Raw genomic sequence first — 26,428 nt, 5'->3', positions numbered from 1 at the left:
GAACAAGGATTATCATCAGGAGTCTGAGACTGCTTCAATGACGGATGGAGAAGGTGCACTGACCGTGCCGATTGAAGAGTTGCTTGCTTATCTTAGAGCTTAGTGAAGAAGGAAGACGAAGAAGAGGGTGATGACTAAGAGGACATGGATGAGTAATTTTCATTTTACAAGACACTCAGTTTGACCATGGAACTTTTATATGGTTCTTGGTGTTTTTTATTACTTGCTATTTAGTTTTGTCAAAATTTTGTTATGAATGTTAGCTGATTGATGTAAGCTCAACAGTTTTTGTTTTGACTGAAACATTCATTCATAGGATGGTGAGAAACACATCAGTTGCCAACATAAGAGGTGTGAGCTCGATGGACTGAACGTCTTGCAGAGTGAAAGAGGTCTGTCTGCTCTGTTTCTTCTCTGATCAAGAGGTCCGTATCTGATGATAACATCCAAAGCTCCACACGCTTGGCACCACTGATATATACCAGGCTTAAATAAATTTTGGACCTTGTGCAAAGTTGAACCTCTATATGTATTTCAATAAATCAGGACCTTCATTACTTAAAGAAATTGCAAAATAAGAGATGGACCCTGTGCCTAAGCACCGTGAGCACATGCTCAAAGCCGGTCTTGATATATACATATATCACTAAATTTAAAAAAAAACCATAAATTGAACTCGGGTTTTAAAGAAAAAGATTTCCTTAATTTTTTCATATCTATACAAATTTTTAGTTGCCGTGATTTACTCATCTGTTTTTCTAAAATTTTGGTTTAAAATCAATAAATATACTATAAGATATCGATAAGTATACTATTTTGATTTAAAAATTGTCACATATAAATGGTAAACTTTTTTTAATACGAAATAATATAACTATAATTTAAATATCTATGATTTGTTTATTTTGCAGATATATTTTATTTTTAATCTTTAGATGAAATTTAGTCTTTTAATATATGTTTAATAGTATACATCGTATCTAATTTATTTAAATATATGTCAATGTTATTTTTTGATATTTGATCTTTCACTTTTAAAAACAAAAACAAATACTAATTGTTTAATCACTTATTTTTAATTATAATCAAAGAAGATATAAGTTTAATTTTTGTTAAATTTTATAATTTTGTGAAATATTACCATGCATTTCGTAATGAAAATTATTTTATATTTTACCAAACTTTAAATATTTTAAAATTTATAAAAATAAAACACTTATTCAACAAACAAAATATAGAAACGAAGATACAAAAACATGTTACATTTTTATATAATTGATTTTATGAAAAAGATAATTGAGAAATATAATTATATTTTTATAATGAATAGGAACATATATATAATTATAATATATATCATTCATGAAGTAAAAATCATATATATATGTAAATAAAAATAAAAATTTAACATCCGCGCGGTTGCGCGGATCCAACTCTAGTTTATATTAAAAATATTGGGCCTTACAAACCATTGCGATAGTACATCATTTTAATAATTTTCTTGTGGATTAGAGTTTTATACACGGACAATAAAATAATAAAAATTGATGGGTTTAATTTAAAGCAATGAATAATAGCAATAACAATACATTTGAGCCGGTCCTGGTTGTGTAGCATCATCCACTTTGACAAAAATTATCTGATGCAACAGGTAATGTCAAGGCAAATAAATGATTCCACCAAAACATTAAACAAAATGTATAGTAATTAATTTTTCTTAAGTTTAAATATTTATTTTCACAATTTTGTATGTTCATGTAAGTTTAACATGTATAGATATTTTAGACATGTTTGACCATTTTTCAATTAAATGCACAAAAAGTAAAAGTTACACTACAAATGTCACTGAAAATTTAAGATTCCTCAAAATAATGTTTATACGATGTCAAAAAAAAAAGAAAAGAAAAAAGAGTGTTTGTACTTCAAATGCTAAAGTCAATAATAATCTTTTCATCCTAAATCTCAAAACTACTATCTAGTAATTTCACTCTCTGATCTAAAGTAAATGCTAAACTACAATGCATTACGGGTTTCACATGTTCACTAAACAATGTTTTTAGTCAGCTGTCACTATATAAGCATATCCAATCTACAGTTCAAACCAATCAGCCAAGTAGTAGAAACACAATGATTTTCCTAAATAAAAGTTTTAAAACATGCATTAAGAACATAAGCAAATATATAACTACTCTGATATGAAAACAATACTTTAGAAACACAATCTATGTACCAAACCTCGAATCACTCTCTCTTAAAACATGTAAAATCTACAAATTACTACTCGCACATGAAAAATGAAATCATAACAATAGAATAATTGATTGTTAAAAAAAACAATAGAATAATTGACTGCACATTTTTTCTTTCAGAAAAATTCTTACCATGAAAATACAAAATAAGATATTATCCAACAGAAAAACAAGAAATGGAAAAGAATTGGATTTGTTACTCCCCAAGGTACATTTTGACTTTCATATATAAGGTACATTCTATTTGAGGGGCACTTTTTGAGTGTTCAAAGACTTTGATGTCCTTATAATAAGTGAAACCAAACTGAATTGGTATTTTCTAAACCAAATCCTACCAATCCAATTTAAACCAACTTCCAACTTTAGTTTCGTAATTCCCTTATTTCACTCTTTTCACTTTTTCTCTCTCTCTCTCTCCCAACGGTTGCGGCGGAGATCTACTCTGAACCCTAATCTCAGTCTCGACTCTTCCATCTCGTCAATTCAGCCCGATATGGAACTTGCTTCTGCTTTTCTCCGGCGTAGACAAGCCGCTTAGACGACTTCCGACAAGCCGCTTAGACGACTTCCGTTCTTGTTTCCAACATACTCCCTCTCTGAATCAGTTCAAGCCATGCGAGGTTTGTTTATTTGAAATCCTTACTTTTTCATCTCGATTCTCTCCTGACACAAACCTCATTTTCGCTAAAGATCTGTTCTGTTACATTTGTGATTTTTTTTTGAAGATTTGTGAAATTACGATTTTAAAATCTGAAAAATCCCTCAAATCTGTAAAGTGTATCATAAAATTCTCTAGGTTCACAGATCTTAAAAAGAGTTCGACTTTGATTTTGTGTTCTGATGGTTTCATTTTTTTGGTATCATTGTTTTTGTTTGTAAGAAAAGCTGATGCTTCTCTCTACGCAGCTTTTGCTTCTCTCATCCATAACAAACACAGCGATTTGGTAACTAATGAAAACACACAAACTTATCTTCTTCTTCTGAGTCTCCTCAAATCATAGTATTTACATTTTGGTTTCATTTGTGTTTTTGTATACGCGGGAAAGAGGGTGGTTATGTTCTCATATGGAAGTGGTTCAACCGCAACAATGTTTTCATTGCGTCTCTGCGAAAACCAGTCTCCTTTCAGCCTCGCAAACATTGCATCTGTAATGGACGTTGTCGGTAAACTGAAGGCTACACATGAGGTTGAGCATCCTGTAGAACCTAAAATCTACACTCAAGTATTTTGTAGTGTTTGTAAGTAAACTAGGAAAGTGACAAAAGATGTAGGCAACGATATCCTTAGAACACAACGATGTAATCGGAATTCGGTAGACAAAAATGGATTTTTATTGATTAAGAGGTCGAGTACAAAGAATAGCTAAGAGATCGACTATAACAAGGAGGTCGATCAAGAATGAGATCTAAAGGAAGTAAAAAAGATGTAAATGTGTGGTGTGCTCTCTCTCTAGAGTTTTCGCTGTGTCCTTTATCCTTGATATCCTCTTCCTTTTATAGGTTCGACTCCGCTATTCTTGTAACTGCTTCGGCGACCTTCTTTTCCACTTTGTTGACGTCGCTGTGGGTTTAATCATTTTACGGTCCATTTTAAATACAGCCCATTTAGCCTATGTCAAAAATTGGGTCCAACATTTGTCCCCCAGTCTCTTTTCTTTCTATCGAGACGGAAAGAGACGGTTCGGTTTACTTGGTTCGGGAATCCGGTTGGATCTTCTTCGGTTTTCAATGTTTCGATTTGTCTGTTATTTTGCACCGCATAACGGTCGTGCGCGTGATTTTCTAGGGCGAATGGGAAGTGATTGGCGGTTATAGGGTAGCCTAGGCAATTATTGCGTTCCTCGGGAGCCGCAATATAGCCGTTTGAGGCTTCCCTTTAAATAGCGATGAAGCTTTGATCTTTCTTTTTCACTTCCGATCATCTTTCTTTCTCTTTCTCTTGTTCTTGTGATTTTTCTTCTTTGCTTATCTTTGCGAGATGTCTTTTTTTTCGTTCCCAAGTCCGACGATCACGCAAGAGCACATTGAAAAGTTATACTCCTCGTTTGGAGTAGATCGCGCCGTGGTCTGTGAACTTGCTTCTGATCACGAGACTCCAGAGACTGTTAGAAACGGGTATGGCGGAGCATATCTCCCCTTCTTCGAGTCCTGCAGGCTTTCTTTCTCGATTCCGAGACAGCTGCTAGAGATTCTCGCCGAGCTTGGGATTTTTCTCACACAGCTATGCCCGAACCTTCTTCGACACCTCCTAGCGATCCTCGTGAGGGCCAGAGAGGAGAAGCTTTTGTTTGAGCTGGAGGAGTTGCACAGCCTATATCTCATAAAGCGCAACCAGAAGAATCCTGGGACGTTCTTGGCGTCTCCTCGCCATGGCCTCCATGTGATAAGTGGGACACCCTATCGAGATGATCAGTGGCGAGATCAATTCTTTGTCTTCAAGATCGACTCGTCCACAGTGGTAAGGTTTTGAACCTTTATTAGCGTGTTATCCAAGGAATCTATGCAATTGCTCATTCGTATTATTTATTATTATTATTTTTTGTTTAGCTCATCTGAGGGTTTCTCCGGTGTCCGATCAACTTCGAGGAACAATGGTTGTCTTGAAGCGCGGGGACACCGATTGGTCATCGTTTACCAGGGAGCGAATTCGTACTTTGGATTCGCTTCCTGTCGGTTTAGGTATAGCTCCCGCAATCTCGGGGCCGGTCGGGTTGCTCGAGGAGGCCGAGCATTCTGATCATGAAGAGCCTACCTCTCCGGAAGAAATTATTACTCGTCCTAACACGAGTCGTTCTGAGAGGTGCTCGTTTCGGAGATCACTCAGAACCCGGGCGTCTGCTTCAAGGAAGACGCCAGTGGATCCTACCCCACTATCTTTGAGCTCCGATTCGGAGGAGGATATGCCAGCTCGCGAGCATGGGTCTGCTTCGCGAAGTGCTTCACCGAGACCGTCACGACCTGCTTCCAAGACGTCGAAGAGACGGAGAGTAGGGAGGAACGATCATTCCCCTCTATATGAGTCCAGTTCTGGGCCAAAAAATGATGGGACTAGCTCTCAAGGCTTTAGGGCGGCGCTCTTTTCTTCCTTGGAGGAAGAAAATGCTTATACCAAGGTCGCCGAAGCGAATGCCAAGGTTTGATCTAAGCGAATAGTTATCCTATTACTGATTCCTGCCTTTATTGCATCGTGTTTTCTGATTATATTTACTTCCAGGTCATGGAGGCTTGTAACGACCTCGTTCTGAAGATGGCGGAGCGTACAGGGACCTCTCAAAGAGATGTGGAGACTGATCAGATCTCCCTTGACTTCAAAAGGATCTCTGCTGAACTTGAGATCGCCAAGCGGGAGAACAAGGAGGAGGTTGAGAAGATCAACTCCATGATGGCAGAGTGGGTGAAAGTTTGTGATGAGAAGTCGGCTTTAGAAGTCGAGGTCGGTGCTCACCGGACCAAAATTGCGAGGCTTGAAGCTGAGAGGGACCGGGACGTTCGCTCCGCTCGTCGTGAGATGTCGCGTCAGTACCCGGGGATTCTGAGGTCTTTAGAAGAGAAATGGTCCAACAAGGACACGGAGATGGCGGCTAGGATTCAGCTTCAGGAGATGGTAGCCAACATTGACCATCTGAACGAGATCAAAGAGGGCAGCTGCGACGTTGATGGGGAGTTGGCTCGCTTGCAAGATTTGGAGAGAGATTGTGAAGCGGCCGTTGATTCTTGTCCCTCCTCGAGCTGGACTATCTCCGAGCTTGATCTTCCGCAAGTGCCGGAGGAATTGGACCTCGGGGGGGCCGTCAAACGCGGGAGGCGATGTTGGCCCTTGATTTTCTTTTTCTTTTGATTTTGCTTTTTGTTGGATAACTATGTCATCGCGGATATCCTTATTTTTCCCGGGATTTTGTAGGTTCAAATTCGAATCGTTAGGATATTATCTGTTTCTCTTTTGATGAGAATATTTTGGTGTTTCGGATTTATTAAAAATCTTTTGGTTATTATATTTGTTGCACTTCGTTCTTTATAAGACCACGAGGTTTCTTACTTGGGTTTTATCCGAGCAACCTACGAAATCTTTATCCTCTCTTCAATTTAAGCGACTATGTCAACAAGAAGATCGAATCCTCGTGAGGCCGATAAGCCGAGAAGCCGAGAAGCCGAGTTGGCAGCATCGGTGTGGAAAGGATTCGATCTGGTGATGTTAGCGAGGCTCTTACTGAGGTCCTTCGTGAAGAAACCCGAATTCCCTAGATTTCTTCTAGACAGGAGGATAAGGAATCTAGCGGCAAGGACTCGGCCACTCGCGTGAAGTCGAGTAGTCCTACTGGCTCGGAGGGTCGCGAGTGTCCCTCCAAGAAGGCAAAGACGAATGGTTCTGATCATCGCCAGAGTTCTCTTGGCAATGGGGCTGCGAAGCCGTTCCATTGGCAATTTACGCATTCCAAGGATTGTCCGATCACTGAGGATCCGGATAGTGTGGCTCATTTGGTGAGGCACTTTAAGCCTGCTGGTTGCCCACTTCCGTCTCTTCGGAATATGACCGAGCGCGAGGCTTATGTCAAGATGGCGGTGGCACATGCCAAGGTCGATTTCCTTAACTTTTTGCACGCCTTTGTCCGAACTTTTCCTGACTTTTCATGATTTATAGGCCATGGAGGCTAACAATGAATTCGCGGCGACCTTGGAGCGACGCCTGAAAGATGTTCCGCGATCTAACGAGCTCCTCGAAGTTAAAAGGGTCGTGAGGGATCTGAAGTCAAACCTGAAGCTATTGCGGGAGCGTGATCGCACCAATGCTGATCGTTTGTCTGTTGCAGAAGAATCGGAGAGCCGAATTGCTTTGCTTGAAGCTCGTCTTCGCATTGCGGAAAATGAGAGGAAGTTGAATCTTGAACGAGTTTCTTTGCTTGAGTCACAGCTAGAGTCAAACGCTTCGAAGCATGCCGATGCTCTCCGAAGTTCGATTTGTGAGGCCAAGAAAGGCTTGGCTGATGATTATCAGGGTGTTCTGAGATCTCTGAAGGAGAAATGGGAAGGCGAACGGTCCAAGATCGATGATGAGCTCCAGCTCGGGGAGGTTGTCGTGAGGATAGATATTCTGAAGGAGATAATGGGCAAGAATCTATTGGCCCTTGATGACGCGAAGCGTTCTGGAGAGAAGCAAGTCGAGCTCGGAGAGTTTGATGTGTCTGTGTTGACCGAAGGGCTGGGTCTTCCCCATGATTCGGAAGATTACTTCGCCAAAGGGGCTTTTGATGGCGATGGGGCGAAGCAAATGGATGGATGCTTTGGAGATGGAGATTTCGACGTCGGAGAGTAGTTTGTAGGAAGCCGCTCTCCGTTAGTTGTTTTTCATGTGTAGTCTTTTTTTTTTTTTTTGCTTCTGTTATTGAATTCAATAAAGAGATGAGTTTGAATGCCTCGTATTTTCTTTCGAACGATAGAGTTCCGATTTATTTTTGAACTTTTGATCGAAGAGAGTTGATACTCCGTCGATGCCTTGTTGGCGTAGATTGAGGTTTTTATTAAAACCGATATGCCGCGTTTTCCAGCGGGACCTAAATGTGCTCAGAGACTTGATCAGGGCCTTGAGTTTACATTTAGTCGTTTAGTAAGCAAGAAAATTATATGCTGGTAAGACTTGTGTTTTGAGTACGATGAATTTAAAAAAGATTGCTTTTTGATAATTTTGAACTGTAAATTTTATTACAATCAAATTCTTGTTGAAAGAAAATCTGTGTAATGGTGTCCTCGACTTGGATAGGTCGCTTGTTGCTGCTGGGTGCTCCCTTCTTGTTTTTAATGTTGGGAGGTGACTGAACTCGTGTCGCGATCTGCCTACGTACCCTTAGGAAGTGATCAAGTCTTAACGTAGTTCGATTGTTTCCCCTTAGTTAAGGGTCGTTTTGGCTTTTGATCGTGTACGAGTGTTCGTACGGTCTTTGTCAGGGTATCTATTTCGGTCTAGGGGAGTGGTTCGATATCTTTGAAGCTCGCGAGGTAGCATGTCCGAGAGCTTCTCTGACTTCCGCGAATGGTTTCAATGCCTTTCGGGGTTGGGAATTTCAAGCATTGGTGGTAGGTAGATGGTACTGCTTTCATACTGTATAGCCATGGTCTTCCTAGGATAGCATTGAACGGTGCCGATCGGTCTATTACGATGAATTCCACGATTTTTCTCACGTCGCCGGCGGTGACTGCGAGCTCGATAGATCCTAGGGAGTAAGTTGTTTCCCCTGCGAATCCGATGAGAGGAGTCGGTTCTTGTTTAAGGAGAGTTTTGGTGAACCCCATTCGTTTGAAGGCATCGTAAAACAGGACGTCGGCTGAACTTCCGGTGTCGATCATAATACGTGAGAGCTCACATCCTCCGACATCGAGTCGCAGAACGAGGGCGTCGTCATGTGGTTGATCAAGGTCTGCGGTTTCGTTCTCGTCAAATGTGATTTCGTGGTCAGGGCCGGATAAAGGTTCTTGGATTCTTAGAGGTCTTTCGGCTCTCCGCTGGTGGGCCTTAATTGAGTTGACGGAGTTGCAAAATTTTGACCCTCCATATATGAAATTGATACGTCGCATGATCCGACTGTTTATAGTGGGGGGAGCCATTTCTTTTTCCATGCGGACTGCTATTGCTTTTGCCCCCCAGACAACTTGTAGTTGGGCTGCTGCATGCTGTTTTTATTTCGGTTCCTGAGTTCATATGACCTCATTTCCTCTAAGTGCTTTCTGAGTTCTGTGAATTTTTCGGCCCGTTTTGGCTTGATCGGCTGTTTTTTCGGTACAAGCTCGAATTCTTCATGGAGGCCGGGGATTTGTATGGTGATTGTTATGCTTCCTTGCATCGAGGTCGCCGTCATACCCTGAACGTCGCATCGATCTCGCCTGTTTGAGCTTAGTGAGATCATGTCGACCCGCTTTTTGGGAGCGGGTGGTGGCGAGTTTGGTGACTCGGCCTCTGCCTCCCGAGCCCTTTTGTGGGAAGACGATTTCGGCTTTTTGTCACTTTTTGGAGTCGAAGGGAGTTCGTCCTCTTGGGAATTTTCTTCTTCCTCCTTTCTCTCCTTTTCTCGTAAAGCAGTGCGGCATTCCTCAGTGGAATGTCCTTTTCGTTTGTGGAAATCGCAATGGTTGTTTAAATCGAAAGTCGATGACCTATTTTTTGAGGAGCTGTCTATCGCGTAAGAATGTTGACTTTTGGTCGGTGCTTCTTTAGTTGTCGAGGTCTTTTTGCTGGCGGCATCTTTGGTTGCCAAGAATTGCTCTTTCAAGTTAGCTACGTCCTCTTCGTAGGCCGCGAAGTGCGATGCTCGATGCAGCGCGTCGTCTAGTGACACTGGGGCTCTGACCGACATTTCTTCTTTGAATTTAGAAGAGAACCACACACCATTTTTCAGGGCGGCTAGGGCCACCCCGTCGTTTAGGTTTGATTTCCCTAAATTTGTTTATGTAGGCTCTTAGAGGCTCGAAGGGCGCTTGTTTGAGGTTCCATAGATCGGCTTCGGTCGTTCTGATTTCTATGAACATCGAGTATTGCTTTAGGAACGCCGACACCAGCTGTGAGAAGTTATCAATCGATTTTTCTTCTAGGCCGGCGAACCACTCTAAGGCGGAGCCCGCGAGGTTCTCTGCGAAGAAACGGCAGTAGCCCGCTTCTTTTTCGTTGTCGTTGAGATGCGCTCTGGATATTGCGAGTCTAAAGGCTCGAATGTGAGCTTTAGGGTTTGAGTTTCCAGAGTATTCGGGGAATTTAATTTTCCCGATGGTGCTTAGCTTCATCCCCGCGATTCTTTCTGTGAAGGGAGTCCTTTGGGTTTCCTCTATAGCGAGGTCGATATCCGGGGCTGCGCTTGTTGCCATATGCATAATAGCGTGGAGTCGTTTGAGTTCGGCATCGTTTCTATCGGTCCTCAAGTTATCCCTCCGCGGAGTCCCTACGGTGGTTGGGGAGAAAGGATGAACTTCATTTTGTATACCCTGCTCGAGACCTGTGTCAGGGATTCCGAAGTCTCCCGTCGTTGTGTGATGGACTCCGAGAGCTCGTTGGTCGGAAGGCGAGGTCTCGAATCGAACTCCGTTGGCTCTTTCGTTGACGCCATTGGTTCGGAGAGGCGTGATCGGAGAGCCTTGGGTTCGTGTTGGGTTTTCCCCAGCCCCATTTAAACTTAGGCTCCGGGGAATCGGGCTGGTATATGGATTGTTAAGCGAGTTATCTCCAGCATAATGTCCCGATCGAGCACTCGAAAAACCGGAAGTTCCGAAGGCTCCGCCGTTCGGTGCTCGAGACAACGGATTTTTCTGGGATCTGTGCCCGTCCTGAATGTTAGCTCGATGCTCGGCGAACTCTCTTTCAGTTTGTTATAGCCTGGTGGTAATTGCTCGATGAGCAATCTCCTGCTCATGGGCTTTGTCTAGGAGAGCTCGTACCATGCCTCGAAGCTCCGCGACTTCCTCCCTTGCTTGGGTTATTTGTATAGGAGAAATCGGTCTTATCGGTTGAGTTCGGGTTAGCGAACTGTCTATTGGGGATCTGTCCCCGGTTCGGCTCCAGACTCGGGATCCGGATCTGTCGGATGCTGTGACCCCAGCTGGTGGAGCTTGCTGGATCTGGGTTGGATCGTTGATCCCTCTTATGTTAACTGGTCCGATCGGCAGATTGACTCCTTGGTCGACTCCGATTGGATCGACGTTGTCGGATCTCTGTTGAGGGACTCCAGATTGACTTGGATCCATAATCGTGCTTAGAAATCTATAGATCGGGTTCTTAGTAAGGATGTTTTTCGTTTATCTTCCTCACAGTCGGCGCCAAAATGTAGAACCTAAAATCTACACTCAAGTATTTTGTAGTGTTTGTAAGTAAACTAGGGAAGTGACAAAAGATGTAGGCAACGATATTCTTAGAACACAACGATGTAATCGGAATTCGGTAGACAAAAATGGATTTTTATTAATTAAGAGGTCGAGTACAAAGAATAGCTAAGAGATCGACTATAACAAGGAGGTCGATCAAGAATGAGATCTAAACGAAGTAAGAAAGATGTAAATGTGTGGTGTGCTCTCTCTCTAGGGTTTTCGCTGTGTCCTTTAGCCTTGATATCCTCTTCCTTTTATAGGTTCGACTCCGCTATTCTTGTAACTGCTTCCGCGACCTTCTCAACTTCGGCGACCTTCTTTTCCACTTTGTTGACGTCGCTGTGGGTTTAATCCTTTTGTGGCCCATTTTAAATACAGCCCATTTAGCATATATCAAAAATTGGGTCCAACACATCCCTTAGTTTATATCTGGAATGTTGAACCATTGAGATCTCATCTTGGACTTGTGTTTGTTTGCAGTATGCACCTGAGAAGTTTGTGGAGACAATGAAGCTGATGGAACATAGGTACGGAGCAAAGGAGTTTGTGACAAGCAAATAAGGTATCTTAGAGATTTTGGCTCCGGGTACTTATTACCTGAAAGAGGTTGATTCATTGTACCGGAGATTCTATTGCAATAAAGGAGACGATGGATCCACAACTCCCTGTAGTGCCCCTCACAACTCTTCCACACACAACTCCTCCCGTACACAGCTCTTATGTACATACGCCCCTCGTACACAACTCTCCTAAAAACGCTTACATGTCCACAACTCCCATGTCCACACCTCACCCGTCCACAACACTACCATCCACATCATTCCCGAACACACTAGCCCATCCATGATTCCCCTTCAAACACACCACCATTCCTGCGAACTCAGATTACTCCCATGTATGCTATCATTCTGCTCTTCTGGGGATTGAGAAAGAAAGAGAATCGTATGTTATTATTTGTTACTTTTCTCCAGAATGCAAGTGTAAGCTCAACTTGAATCATGACAATTTGAATTTAAATGATAAAAATGCAAAACATTTGGAGCCCTTACAAATTATTACTACTCTTTAGTTTTTGAGTGTTTAGTTGAAGTTTTGGTCTTGATGAGATATTGAATGTGATTGAATTACTTTAGTTGGAGTTTTGGTCATGATTATATGATCCCCTTTTTATATCAATGGTATGTTCCTAAGAAAAAACAAAAACTTACGTTCATAACGTTTTGTTGGTTTTGATGAAAAGTTAAATTATCAACCTCAAACATCGAAAAAAAAAACAAAATAACAAAAAGAACTTCAAATAACTCAAACCAGCGACACATCCACCAAACCGGTTTGTAAATCACCCATACAATCGGTTTTGTTTCTTTAAGGGCAAAAATGTCCTTTTTGCTTCTTTATACAAAATATTAAGAGTGATTGGTTGGACTTTAACTAATGACTTTAGTTTTAATTTTTTCTATAACCAAATAAAATTGTCAATTATGTTTTATGTAATTTTTAAAGTTAAAGCAAAAAAAAAAAACAAAAAAGTGGTTGTAGAAAACTTATTTTCTAAAGCAAAGAAATACCGGTGTAGAATATCTTTTCTTTTTATTATTTAATTCCCACGGCTATAATAAATACATGTACATCAAAATAATTGTACAAACTAAATTTTACAGTAAATATTTTACAACTACAATCTAGCCAATCGTCCCCATTGTGTCTTGAAAGCAAGATGTGTCCTTTTGTGTAAAGTAAAGACATAATATGTCTTATCTTGTAATCAACTCAAAGAATTGAAACCTATGAAACTTTTGGTTGATATTTATTGCAGGCTTGTCAAGCCTCTTTTTTTTGACAATGAATGACTATTCTATTACTCAAATGTGAGGTGGTCTTGATAACCAGACCGGAATAGAATAAACAACAAAATGAAGCTCTCTATGAAAAGATCTAGCCCTCCTAGCTAGAGAATCCGATATCCGATTATGCGCTCGTGGAACATGAGAAATCTTGAAATCCGGAAAACATATATGCAAAGTCTCAATCCTCTCCATTTTTTTTGCAAAGCTTGGTGAGGCGTGGAGATCCTTGATCATGGCGATCAAATTGTTATCATCCGTTCCAAAGCTCTGACATGTTGAATATTGTAGCATACTCTATATCGCCCATCTTAGTGCTTTTACTTCGGAATGCAGAGCAGATTCTCGCCGAATATAGTTCCTTGTCCCCATAAGTTGAACCTTTTCCAAGCTCTCCATCCAAGCCCATCCACATCCGCTGAACTGCAGTGTTGATGTCCATGACCGTCTATCATATTACCCACGCTTAAGACTTGAGGCTCTTCACTACTATTGTCTCGTGGAGCTGGTGGCACCATATCGTTTGCATTGAACCAGGCTTGACACTCACCCTATGCATATCGAACAAGCTCCAAAGGATCCCCGTCAATTCCCCTAAAGATTTTATCATTTATGGCCTTCCAAATGTACCAGATTTACGAGAGATGAGGATCCCTATCTAAATCTGGTCCAACAATGTTGTTTTTCCTCCAGAAAAGATAATCCGTATTTGCATATATACTTGAGACATGGAAGATATCTTGGCTCGTTGGCGTCGATGAAAGAGCTCAAACTTGTAGAGCTGGTGGGCATTCAAAAATCACATGAGTAATAGATTCTTCTAGTTCTCCACATTGTGAGAAATAATTATCGCATCTCATGTTGCGCCTTATCAAATTCCTTGTTACTGCCACATGACCCGTTATCAATTTCCATATAAGATGACATATTTTCTGTGGGGCTTTTATCTTCCAAGCAAAGACTTGAAGCTTTGTTATACTGGGTTCTAGATCCTCCTTCTCTTCCTCGGGCTTCAACAGATCACGAGCCACCCAATATCCTAATTTGACATTGTAATGACCATTATTCGTGTAATTCTAACAAAAAGTTTCACAACGATGAGCTGAACTAATGGACAAACTCCTTATGTGATGAATACCTGGTGAGGTGATCCTTTTGTCTCTAATTCTTTTGAAGGAAGATCTGATGGGGTGAGAGAGATATGGGTTGATTTTGGATGATGATGGATGGATTGATTGGATGATCAAATCTTGTATAAAGGTGTCTTTGATCAAGAGAATGAACTATGTTTAGAATCAAAGACAAGTTTACTGGCAGAGAATGAAATCCTAGCAATCAATGTTCAAAGACGAACAAGAGATTCACAGATTTTAGAGAGAACTTTTATAAAAATGGTGAATAAAATTTCAGAGAGTTCTCAAAGAGTTTAAGTAGCAGAAAAGGAAGGAAAAGAAGGAAAATAAGTTGAAAGGTCCTACTACTTGATAAAAACAAAAATAAGAAGTAATAAAACTTAGATCGAGATGCTGGTTCAGCCACTGTTTCACTCATGATTGCATCATTCTTCCATCCTGGTTTTTCCTTTCTTGGACGATTAGCTGGCTCAGTAATAGTTGCATCATTATGAGATTTATATCTTCAGGGACCACATAATTTTCCAATAGTTCAACATCCCATTCCTTTGATTCCTGGTTGATAATATCACTGACTCTCATGTTTGGATTTAAGACTGGAGCTAGGGGGCGAGCCGGTTTAGCTGGTGTTGTGGGGATATAAGGATCTTCCTAGACTTTAACCTCATATCCAGAGTGTATCTTCTTTCTAATTCTCAATAGCAATAGCTTCCTCGCTGCAGAGGTACTTGTCCACACATACAAAGGATTACATACAGAGAGTGTTCGTAAAGGCAAGCTCATTCTGTAGTATCTTCCCCTCACTACTCTGGCCACCAACGAATCATGATACTGAACTAACCTCCATAGTTGTTTTGCTAGTAAAGCTAGATTAAATTCATGGATCATTCGGAAACCAATGCCCCCTCCTCTCGTGGTAAGCAGACCTTTTCCCACTTTGCCCAATGAATTCCTCTTTTCGGGGGTTTTGAACTCCACCAAAATTGTGCAATGACACTTGCTTGGTTTTCACATATCTCCAAAGGGAGTAAAAAGTAGACATAACATATGTCGGAAGAACTAGCATAATATATTTAAACATTAATTCTTTTCCTCCTTTCGAGAGCCATCTGCTCGTCCATCCATTAACCCTATGCATTAACTTTTCCTTCAAGAATGCAAACAGCTTGCATTTGGAACCGCTTACATCATCTGGGATTAAGTTCTCATTTCAACTTCATTCTGGATCCCAAGAGCATCTTTTATCTGCTGTCTAACATTTGTATTAATCCTCTTACCAAAGAGTAGATATGATATCTCAAAATTGATGAATGGTCTGGATGCTTGTCCATATTTCCTGACCACTTTCATGACTTCTTCACATTCACGGGGCTCTATCTTACAGAATAAAAGGCTATCATCAGCAAAGAGAAGGTGGGATAATGAAGGACACGCGTGTGTGACGCGCATTCCCGTCATTTTCCCTTAGTTCTCTGCATAATTAAGAAGGCTAACGAGCACTTCCGTGCATAGAATTAAGATGAAAGGAGACAAAGGATCTCCTTGACGTATACCTCTCGTAGGTACAATATTTCCCCTTGGTTGTCCATTCATAAGTACCTTATATTTAACAAAAGTAATGCACCTCCTTATCTAGAGATCCAGATTTCAGAGAATCCCATTTTGCGCATAACTGTTTTGATGAATGACCATTCCATTATGTCATACACTTTGATCATATATGTCTTAATAGCCATCCTTTTGTTTCTTTCGCTTGGTTTAGTTCTCAGTGCGTAAAACATCTCTTAGGTAATCATAACATTTTCTGAAATCTGTCTTCCAGCAGGCTGACTGGATTTCAGAGATTATATCTGGTAGAACATTCTTAAGTCTTGCATAAGACCTTAGAGATTATCTTGTAACTTACGTTACACAAGCTAATGGGTCAGAATCAAGTCATTTCATTGGGCCTAGTTGTCTTTGGGATAAGGCAGATATTTGTGTCATTCAATCGATTCGCCATCACTCCATGTAAAAGGAATTGATTAACCATATTAATTAAATATTCCTTGACAATATCCCAATTTTTTTGATAAAAAAACTGTCATTTCATCTGGTCCAAGAGCCTTCTCCGGATGCATAGCAAAAAATGCTAACTTGACTTCCCATTCTGTGACTGAAGTTGTGAGATCTTCATCTATTGACTCATTGATTGTTATGGATACCTCAGAAAGCGCTTCTTCTATATCATCCGGGTTGGAAGACTCAAAGATTTTCCTAAAATAATTGGTAGCAACTGCTACTAGTCCTTCCTCATCCTCTACAATATTTTCATTTGCATCTAAAAGCTGTGTGATTTTATTCTCATTTGCAACGGCTACGAGATCGATGTGCACACAATACACATCGATCTCGTTCCACATCGCCTTTAGATCTATTCTCTTTTCCATTTCTGTTGTAGTTTCTAATCTCATTTCATCCATTGTAACCGATCTCTTTACTGAATAAAAGTCCATTTTTTCCTACAGATTTCCGATTTCATCGTTGTGTTTTAAGGATATCGTTGCTCAGATCCTTTTCATTCCCCAGTTTACATTACAAAAACTATCAAATACTTAGTGTAGATTTTAGGATCTACAATATACATCACCATACACTATAATGGGATTGACAATCTGTTTTGGGTTCATTTCATCCCTCTTCTTACCCTCAGCAATCTGTTGAACCTGAATATTTGGCTTCTTGACATGAGTGTTCTGGCTTTAAATTCTCATTCGGATCACTGTAGGCAGAATCACGTTTACAATCAAATATTTATGTAGCAGAATAGTGTCGAGATGACTTTCTAGGTTATGCAGGTTTCCATCCGAATTTTGAGTCAACATAAGTCGTGCAACCATCTGTGTTTGTTGCAGAATAGTGTAGAGCGACATTTTTGGTGTGTTGATCGACACCTTTTCACTAGTAGAGTTTCTCAACGCTTAATGCCCATCGATCGATGCAGTACGCCTCTGTATGTGGATTGTGTGTTCTAACTCAGCTAACTTTTGCTTTGTGAAGTACAAAATATATTTCTCATTTTTGCTTCTGGTATTGCAATGCATGTACCTGAAAGCCACAAGGAGATAATATAAATATACTAAAAAGAAAAACCAAGTCTAAATCACCTAGTCTAATGGTGATCAGAGTTTCTGGCAAAAACGCCAAATTGGATATTCTCAAATTGACCCTCAACCACCGTTCTCAAATAAGAGGATCGGTGTAGTAGTTGAGGATCACATCCACAAAGACTCAATTTTTCGCACAATAGACTTTACTTTCAGATCAAGCTAGGCAAACAATATAAAAAGAATAAACAAAGCAATAAGTGTACAGAATGGTTGTAAGAGATAAGAGAAAGCGATATATCTATGGATTTATCAATCAAGAGATTCAAAACACAAATCAAGGATGCTAAGGGTTTTATAGGTTCAAAGTTATCCAACTCTCACTGCAATAAAATATTCAGATGCTTAACTTTAATCAGTTCCAACTCTCGCTGTGAACTCATGAATCAAACAAGATGTATACAATATCCGATAATGTTCAATTAAATCCTAGACCAATTCTCGCTGTGAATAGGTATCTAATCCATTAGAGTTTGGATTTCGTTAGTTAATTGCACTCTCGTGCTTTTCAATTATCGTTTGATCTTAAGTTCTAGTATTACAAGTTACTCTGGTGTAGAAATCAGTAAACAAACCTAGCAATCAATGATTATCAGTTTGATGTTATATTTATGAAATCTCTAAACCTAACATGTTGCTTACTCAGACATTATCATGGAATAATCATGGAAAACATAATCATTGACCGGATAGAATGCATATAGAGTAATTAACATGAGTTCAATATCAATTTCCGAATGAGTTCTAATCTTTCTCTCCAATCTAAAGTAAAGTTTAGCAGTCAAAAATATTTTTATAATATTTCAATTTTTGGTGTATAATATTGCATGTGGAAAAGTTTGAAATAATAGATTTGATTATCTATACCACTAAATTGTATTTATTTTCAGGTCATTTGTTTAGAAAAAAGATTAGTGGTTAATTATGTTGGAGCTGAAGTATTAAAAATTGATTCGTGATACCGTGCAACTTAGGTCAACATACCTGAAATTGTTATGTGACTATTGGAGAATCTGTAAACAATTTTTTCAGAACTTCCCAAAAATTAAGACATCTATTATTACACAGAATGAATGCCATATGCTTTGTGTTCAAAAAAAGAAAAGAAAAAATGAATGCCATATGCCAAGAAAGCGAACATGTAAGCGTATTAGCCATGGATGGTGTCAGGGGACGTTACCATTTAAACATGGTACTGCATAAATTGTCTTCAACACTGAGAAAGAATGAGATAAACATATATATGTCATGATGATGGCTTAACCATCAATAATTAACAATTAGTAGATGTATTTGCAAAGAGCAAACTTGTGTGCGCAATGGCGGGAAACTATGTTTTCATGTTTCAGTTTTACCTCCAGTACGGTTCTTATATTCATTTTTGATAAGGGATTATGTATTATTATCACATTAATTAATTTTATATACAAAAAGGTTATAGATATGATTTTAAAAATTATAAATACATAAATGCGCACTGTGCACGATAGCATAAAGCAGTATTAGCAAATTAGCATCGTTTACTTTCACTTGTGAAAATTACTTAAACCAATCCGAAGAAAATAAAAATTCCATATTTTATATTTTATCGTTAATTTCCCCTAAATTTTCGATTTCCGATCGACGGCGAATCTCGAGCTTTACACCGCCGGCAAATCGATTAGGGATGTGTGATTTCGAAGAGTGTTGAACGAACTTCAGTTAATCGGAAACCCTAGTTTTACTGGAGTGGATCTACAAATCTCGTGCGTTTAAAGCTAGGGTTGATCTGCTCTGGAGGAAGAATCTGAAAGTGGGCATTGTTTCCAAGTAAGATCTCTAGCTATTTCTTGACGAAATCGATCGTAGTTGATTAGGTTTTATTTTTGAAATTAGCGAAGCTTTAAATGTATCAGATTTTGTTGTGATTCTTTTGCTGGAGTTATTAAGCTTACATTTGACTCTGTTCCTGTTTCAACTGAATGTTTTGTCGGAAAAGGAGACAACTTTAAGCTAAGATTTGACTTCAAGATGCGTAAAAATAATCAAGAGGGTTTTTTTTTTTTTTTTTTTGTATTTCTGACATATATTAAGCAGCGAATGATCGTAAAACAGAGCTAGTACAAGTGAATTCTCTCTCTATTTTAAGGGTTTAAGCTCAAACTCTAAGATTATTCTGTTTTGTGTCCTCTTCCGTGCCTTTTGACTGATTCTACTCTGGTGAATCATTGATTGCAGATGATGATCTCTTTGGTGCTTGTCAATGAACAACTTTGTGCGTGTTAGCTCGCCAGAACGGTCTTAGTTTCCTTTTTGCAGAAGGTTTCGAGAAAATTGTCCAAATTGTATACATGGAAGCATACAGAGAAGAGGCTCTTAAAGCCAAGCAAATCGCTGAGAGGAGATTTGCAGAGAAAGATTTTACGGGCGCAAGGAGCTATGCGTTGAGGGCGAGATCGCTCTTTCCAGACTTGGATGGTTTGTCCCAAATGCTCACGACGTACGATGTTTATATAGCATCTCAGAGTAGGCGCAGCGGGGAGATTGATTACTATGCTGTTCTTGGACTCAAACCGTCAGCTGGAAAAAGAGAAGTGAAGGCACAGTACAAGAAGATGGCTGTATTGCTTCATCCCGACAAGAACAAATGCCTTGGAGCTAGTGGGGCTTTCCAGATCATATCCGAAGCTTGGGCTTTCCTCTCCAATGAGTTCAAGAAAAGCACTTTTTATTACAAAAGAAAGAAACTTATTGACTCTATGGTGGATCCCAACAACAACAACAGCAACAACAACAGCACAGAGTACGTCCCTGGGACCGCAGGATTTGAATGTTGTCCACCAGTTTCAGAAAGACTTGATACGTTCTGGACTGTTTGTACCTCTTGCAAAGTTCAGTACGAGTATCTGCGCAAGTATGTCAATAAGCGACTTTCGTGTAAGAACTGCAGAGGAGCATTTATTGCTGTGGAGACTGGACCTGGTCCTGTTAGTGCATCAGTTCAATATGCGCCTCCAGGTCATCCAACAAGTAATGGCTACGGTTCTCATGGCTATGATTTTGTCTCAGGCATGCCTACCAATTCTACTTATTACTTAGGTCAGTATCCTGCACATGGATATGAATATGACTGGAACTCATACGTGGGAACATCTCCTGGGAATCTAGAGGCAAACCGGATGTCTTCAATATCAAGCGGATATCCTTCTAAGATGGCCAACGGAGTTGTCTGTAAGGGAAGAAAGAATGTTAAAGAAGGGTCTATCAGGACTACAAGCGCAGCCACTGATCTGAGCCCACCCAATTGGTCTGCTGATCCTTCAGTTATCAAGTCCCCCAGACCTGAGAAGAAGAGGAACGTGAGTTTGGGCTCATCTGGTAATGGATTTGTTGAAAACACAGAATCAAAAACAACAAAGTTTGATGGACACAAGGAACCTGAGTTTAAACATCTTGGCCAAAGTCATGGTAAAACTAGACGGTGGTCGGCGCCTGCAACAGGACTGGATACACGGAAGCTATTGATAAACAAAGCTAAAACACATATACAGCAAAGACTAGAGATGATAAGATTGGCTTCAGTGGCAGCAGAAGCGATGGCTACAGAGGACGCAGCTCCACTTGATGAAGTAAAGGCCTCCTCCAAGGTAGGAGATGGTGTATCCGGAATAGGAAGCTATGTTTCCTCCGGTCATCAATCTGTTCGGAAAATAAACGGACCAATAACAGTTCCAGACTCCGACTTCCATGACTTTGATAGAAACAGATCGGAAGAGTGCTTCGAGGCTAGGCAAATATGGGCAATCTATGATGAAGATGATGGTATGCCACGGTTATATTGCGTGGTCCGGGAAGTACTCTCGGTTCAACCATTTAAGATCGACATAGCCTACTTGAGCTCCAAAACTGACATCGAGTTTGGGACAATGAAATGGGTGCAGTACGGGTTTACCAAGTCGTGCGGACATTTCAGGATACGGAACACTGATATAGTTGAACACGTTAACATATTCTCCCATCTGTTGAAAGACAAGAAGACGGGAAGAGGTGGCTGTGTTAGGATATTCCCCAAGACCGGAGAGATTTGGGCTGTGTACAAGAACTGGTCACCAGACTGGAACAACTCAACACCTGATGAAGTGAGGCACCAGTATGAAATGGTCGAGATCCTCGACGAGTATTCTGAACAGTTTGGTGTTTGCATCGCCTCGCTTGTGAAAGTAGAGGGTTACAAGACCGTGTATTGCAGGAGAGAGGAGAGTACAAAATGGATACCGAGGAAGGAGATGCTGCGGTTTTCGCATCAAGTGCCATCTTGGTTTCTTAAAGAAGAAACCAGCAGCGTCCTTGGAAACTGTTGGGACTTGGACCCAGCGGCTATACCTGAGGAGTTGCTTGGCACGGGAGCACAGAACTGATTGAGATGTAGCTTCACTGTTAGTGCAAGAGACGAGTAAGATCTTTATATATATATCTCCATCAAAAAGGTTTTTTGACTCTGTAGAAAACCCAACTCTATCCACAAGATTTCTGGTTTATTATGTCAGGAACTATATTCGCGCAAGCTTCTGTTTGTTCATTGTAGTTTGTTGTATTAGCAATGTTGAAGAATCAAAACATAGTTGGACTTGTTATTTGTTTTAGGATTCTGTATTTCATGTTTCTTTCTTAACCTTTACTATAAAAATGTAGCAAATATCATTTTGCTTTAGATGGCTTATGCTACCTGAGATAATTTCGACCTTTTTTTCTTTTTATTTTGTTTGTTTCAAATTAAGCGAAAAAGAAATAAGGATTTTGTTAAAATTATTCAAAACTAAAAGTCAAATATTAATTCTTGACTTTTTTGAATTTTCATTTACTTTTTTTCATTCAAAAGTCCGAATTATTCTTGAAATTGCTATTACTTTAAAAAAAAAATACACTTAAATCAACATCTACATCTTCGTATTATTATTTCTTACATACATATATCATTTCTCTTTCACTTCCTCATTTATTCAATCTCAAAATCCCAATTCTTTTATTTTAAAATTTAGAAGTTTACTAGAGTTATTTAAGTTCATAATTCTTAGTCAAAAACAAGTGAGTAACTTTTATTAAAGAGTGAAGTGTGCTTGGAAAAGTTAAACATGAACCTCGTTGAATTTAATAATGATTTTTAATATTTTTTCCAAACATATTCGCTATAAGATTTACGTGTAAGTCTTCTACATGGAGAAGACTTAAAACTTACACGGAAGTTTTTTTTGTCAATGCAAATGTTAGTTTTGCAATTGATTTTATGTCTGTTTTTAGAGACGACTTTTCTGAAAGTCTTCTAATTTATACCGTAAGTCTTCTAGATAAATATGTTAGTTTTGCAATAGACGGAATTATTTCAGAAATTTGACTTTTTCTAGAAGACTTTGATCTCACTCAAATTATCTTAAAGAGTAAATTACTCTCTCAAATAAGAGGATTAGTTGTAATGTTTAGGGATCGAATCTACAAAGAACTAGGACACACAATAAATCATAATCAGTAGTGATTAAACTAGGTCGAATGTAATTAAAACAAGCAGTGCTGAACAAGGTACTTGTTCGGTTGACTTGATTGAGGTTTAGACAATAATGATAAAGAGTTAAGTCTAGGATTTCTATTCAGGTAATCCAGATTATAGAGGTACATATACTAAGCATGCATGCAAGATATATGAGAACTCAACATATGAAATAATCGATCAACTTCTGTTTGTTTAGACTATCTATTGTCTAGATCTTCAGACCTCAACTTCCGTTTGTTGATCTGAAGAAAGTGTCGATCGATAATTCTATTGGAACATCTATCGATACACCTTTGGAGCCATCGATCGATTAATCTTATATGATTATCGATCGATGGTCTTCTAGTAAGCTTTAACAATCGGGTTGAATGTGTTCACTAGGCTTCCTAGATCAACTTTCGTTTGTTTCTAGCAATTCTAGCTCAGAGAAACTATTCTAGTAGAAGACCAAGTCGTCGCTTGCGCCTAACTATTCTATTATCGGAGTTCTAGTTAGCTACTCTACAACACAAACATTAAACACAATCTTAATGATGAACAATTATCGGGGTTCTAGTTATCACTAAACAAGATAATTTGAATAAAAATATACAAGAAAAAAGTTCAAAATTTAATTAAGAAATGAATGAATATACTTTCAAATATTTTTCTTTAACTTAGTAAATCATTCACAATTTGTGATGTTTGTTGTGAAATTTTTGAATCTCAGCATACAACCATGTTGAAACTATTTCAGAATTCTCAAAACCATAACTTACAAAATATAGATAACTATAATATACTCTTGAAACACTAAAATAATAAAAAATGTTTAAAGAAGTTTTTGCTGCATTTGTGTTTAAATGTATAACTAGATTTTGACCCGCGCTTTCAAAGCGCGGGTTTATTTTTCTTTATTTTTTTTTTAAATTGACAAATATTTAGTAAATGTCATATTTTCATATATTTGTTTTTTTTTTTTATAAAAGACTTAAGTTTTTTTATCTTTCTTTATCTTGTTTCATTTTAAATGAGTATATGCCTGAGCACAATATCCGGATCCGAAGAACCAACCCGAAACCGATCCAAAAATCAGGGTCCCGAACCCGATCAGACCTGAGATAAATATCCGAATGAGTTCTAAATTACTATATCCGAAGAACCAGTCCCGAATCCGACCCGAACCAAGAACCGAATGAGTACCCGAAGATATCTGAAATGTCAATATATATCTTAAAATATATGTTATAATTATATTTATAATTATTTTAATATTTTAAATTAATATTATAAGTTAATTATAGTAGTTATTTTCGGTACTTTTGAGTATTTTTGGATAAAATATGATAGTTTGGATAAAAGTTTACCTAAAAAAATTGTATAGAATGGATATTTTTGGTTACTTTTGAGTAATTTGGATACAAAAATTTGAACTGAATCGGATACTTTGGTTACTTTTGAGTACAAATAACCGAACCTTTTAGATACTTTGGTTATTTGGTTTTTTTCAGGTTCTTATGCATGAGAACCGAACCCACCCGGACCCGAAAAGACCCGACTCAAACCCGATCCGAAATTTTATAATACCCGAATGGGGTTTTAATTTCAAAATCCGAAAAACCCGATACCCGAAAGAACCGATCCGTACCCAAATGGGTACCTGAACGTCCAGGTCTAATGAGTATTTATGTTTAGAAAATTAAACTTTATTTTTAATGAATTAAGTTGATATAACTCTGATAAATTAATTTTATTATGTGGTTAATTTTCTAAATAAAAAATTATATACTTTTAATAAAGATTTATACTTTTCAATGAAAAAAATCAAAATTTTTAATGAATGCTTAAATTATATTAAAACATAATGATTAAGTGATTAATTTTTGTTCACTACACAAAATATTAAGAATGGTTGAAAAGAAATTATTTGAACTTGAAGAAAAAAATAAGAATTGGATCTGATTTATTAATCGGCCCAAATGGCCCAAGAGAAATCTGATGTGGGGAGTGGGCTGGATCCAAAAGAATGACCCAATCTAAATATGTTATTAATATTACTTGATTACCCTTAATGAAATATGCAATGTTAATAAAAAAAAGAGTAATCTTAGTAAAAAATCCAATAGGATCCTGATTTAATAGTATAGATTAGTGAAAAGGTAAAATATTTATTTATATAATTAACATGTTTTAACCTAAATGGAAAATAATATTAAAAATATTTCTCTTTATTTCACAAACAGTGGAAAATTAAAATATCATGTAGTTATTTAGACTAACTCGCTGAAGATTTAGATTTATCTGAGATATGATTAGCATAATGTTTACAATTTATTTATAATACTATGAAAAATATCTTAATATGAATGTGCTTTAAGAAGAACTAGATGTGCGGGTGCATATTTTACAGTATATACATAGTATAATATATGATTAATAATGTGTTTAATTGTTTTTGGAATATACAAGGCGTTGGAGCATTTTTAAGGGATCTGAGTACGCACACTCTTAAAGAAGAAGTCGTGGAACAGCTTCAGAAGAACATTCCCATCTTATTGTGCAACTTGGAGAAGATAATTCCTCCTGGATTTTTTAACGTCATGTTGCATCTAGCTGTTCACCTCCCATATGAGGCATTGCTTCGTGGACCTGTACATTACGGATTGATGTATCAGCATGAGCGAGCCATGAAATATTTGAAGGGAAAAGTAAAGAACCTCGCAAAAGTTGAAGATTCTATAATTGATGGAAGTTTAATGGAAGAAACTTCTCACTTGAAATCGTACTACTTTGCGTCAAAAGTACGTACCCGGAAAAGATCTCCAAAGAGATATGATGATGGTGGTGTCGCGCCAACATATGTAGTTGTTGGTGTTCCAGACATCTTTAGCCATATTGGACGACTCGGTGGGAAATCAAAAGAGGTTTGGTGGTCGAGTGAAGAAGACGCTCATAGTGCACACACCTATATTCTACTCAATTGCGAGGATCCATTGATGCGTTAATTTGAAATGTAACATATATAGACACTTCTAAATTAACACATATAAATATAAATTATATAATTGCCAAAGATTAATTAATATAAAATATGATTTTACAGCCTATTTGTTTCTCAAGTCGAAAAAACATTCCTAGGTATATCCACAAGTGAAAGTGACGCAAACAAAAGGAAAGATCAACACTTTATAAAGTGGTTGAAGAATCAGGTATTAACTCAAACTCTTATTTTTTTTTCAGGTCGATTAAACTCTTTTTCATACATGATCAGTATCTCAACGTTCACTTTATTTTTGCAGGTTGATTATGACGACGATGCAGATTATCCTAAGTGGTTACACGAAGTAATTCAATCTCCACATGTAAAGGTCACCACATCACATATGTCTTTCACACGAGGTTATACTTTTCACACATATGAGTATGGTAGACAACAGGTGACTAGTAACTATGGAATATGTGTGAAAGGGGAAACCGATTTCTATGGGATCTTGACGGAGATTATTGAAGTGGAATTCCCAGGGATATTAAAGCTGAAATGCGTCCTTTTCAAATGTGAATGGTTCGACCCGTCGTCAACAGAGGTGTTCGGTTTAACAAATTCGGTGTAGTTGATGTCAATGGTGGATGAAGGTACAAAAAATTCTTTATTTGGCATATATGAGCAGAATAAATTAACATCTACATTTTCTTTATTTTGCAGGTACAACAA

The 26,428-nt window shown here is 38.5% G+C and overlaps 1 protein-coding gene across 1 annotated transcript; it reads left to right on the top strand.

Annotated features, from left to right (window-relative positions):
- The first annotated feature begins 18,735 nt into the window (after positions 1–18,735).
- LOC108835413 (uncharacterized) lies at positions 18,736–21,910 on the top strand. The gene is made up of 2 exons (XM_018608667.2): positions 18,736–19,022; positions 19,431–21,910. The coding sequence occupies exon 2, from the start codon at positions 19,544–19,546 to the stop codon at positions 21,608–21,610; it is 2,067 nt and encodes a 688-aa protein (XP_018464169.1). The 5' UTR covers positions 18,736–19,022; positions 19,431–19,543; the 3' UTR covers positions 21,611–21,910.
- The last annotated feature ends 4,518 nt before the right edge of the window (positions 21,911–26,428 follow it).

Source organism: Raphanus sativus, chromosome 4 (assembly GCF_000801105.2).
Source record: "Raphanus sativus cultivar WK10039 chromosome 4, ASM80110v3, whole genome shotgun sequence".
NCBI classification, from domain to species: domain Eukaryota; kingdom Viridiplantae; phylum Streptophyta; class Magnoliopsida; order Brassicales; family Brassicaceae; genus Raphanus; species Raphanus sativus.
This window is presented reverse-complemented; position numbering and strand designations above follow the sequence as displayed.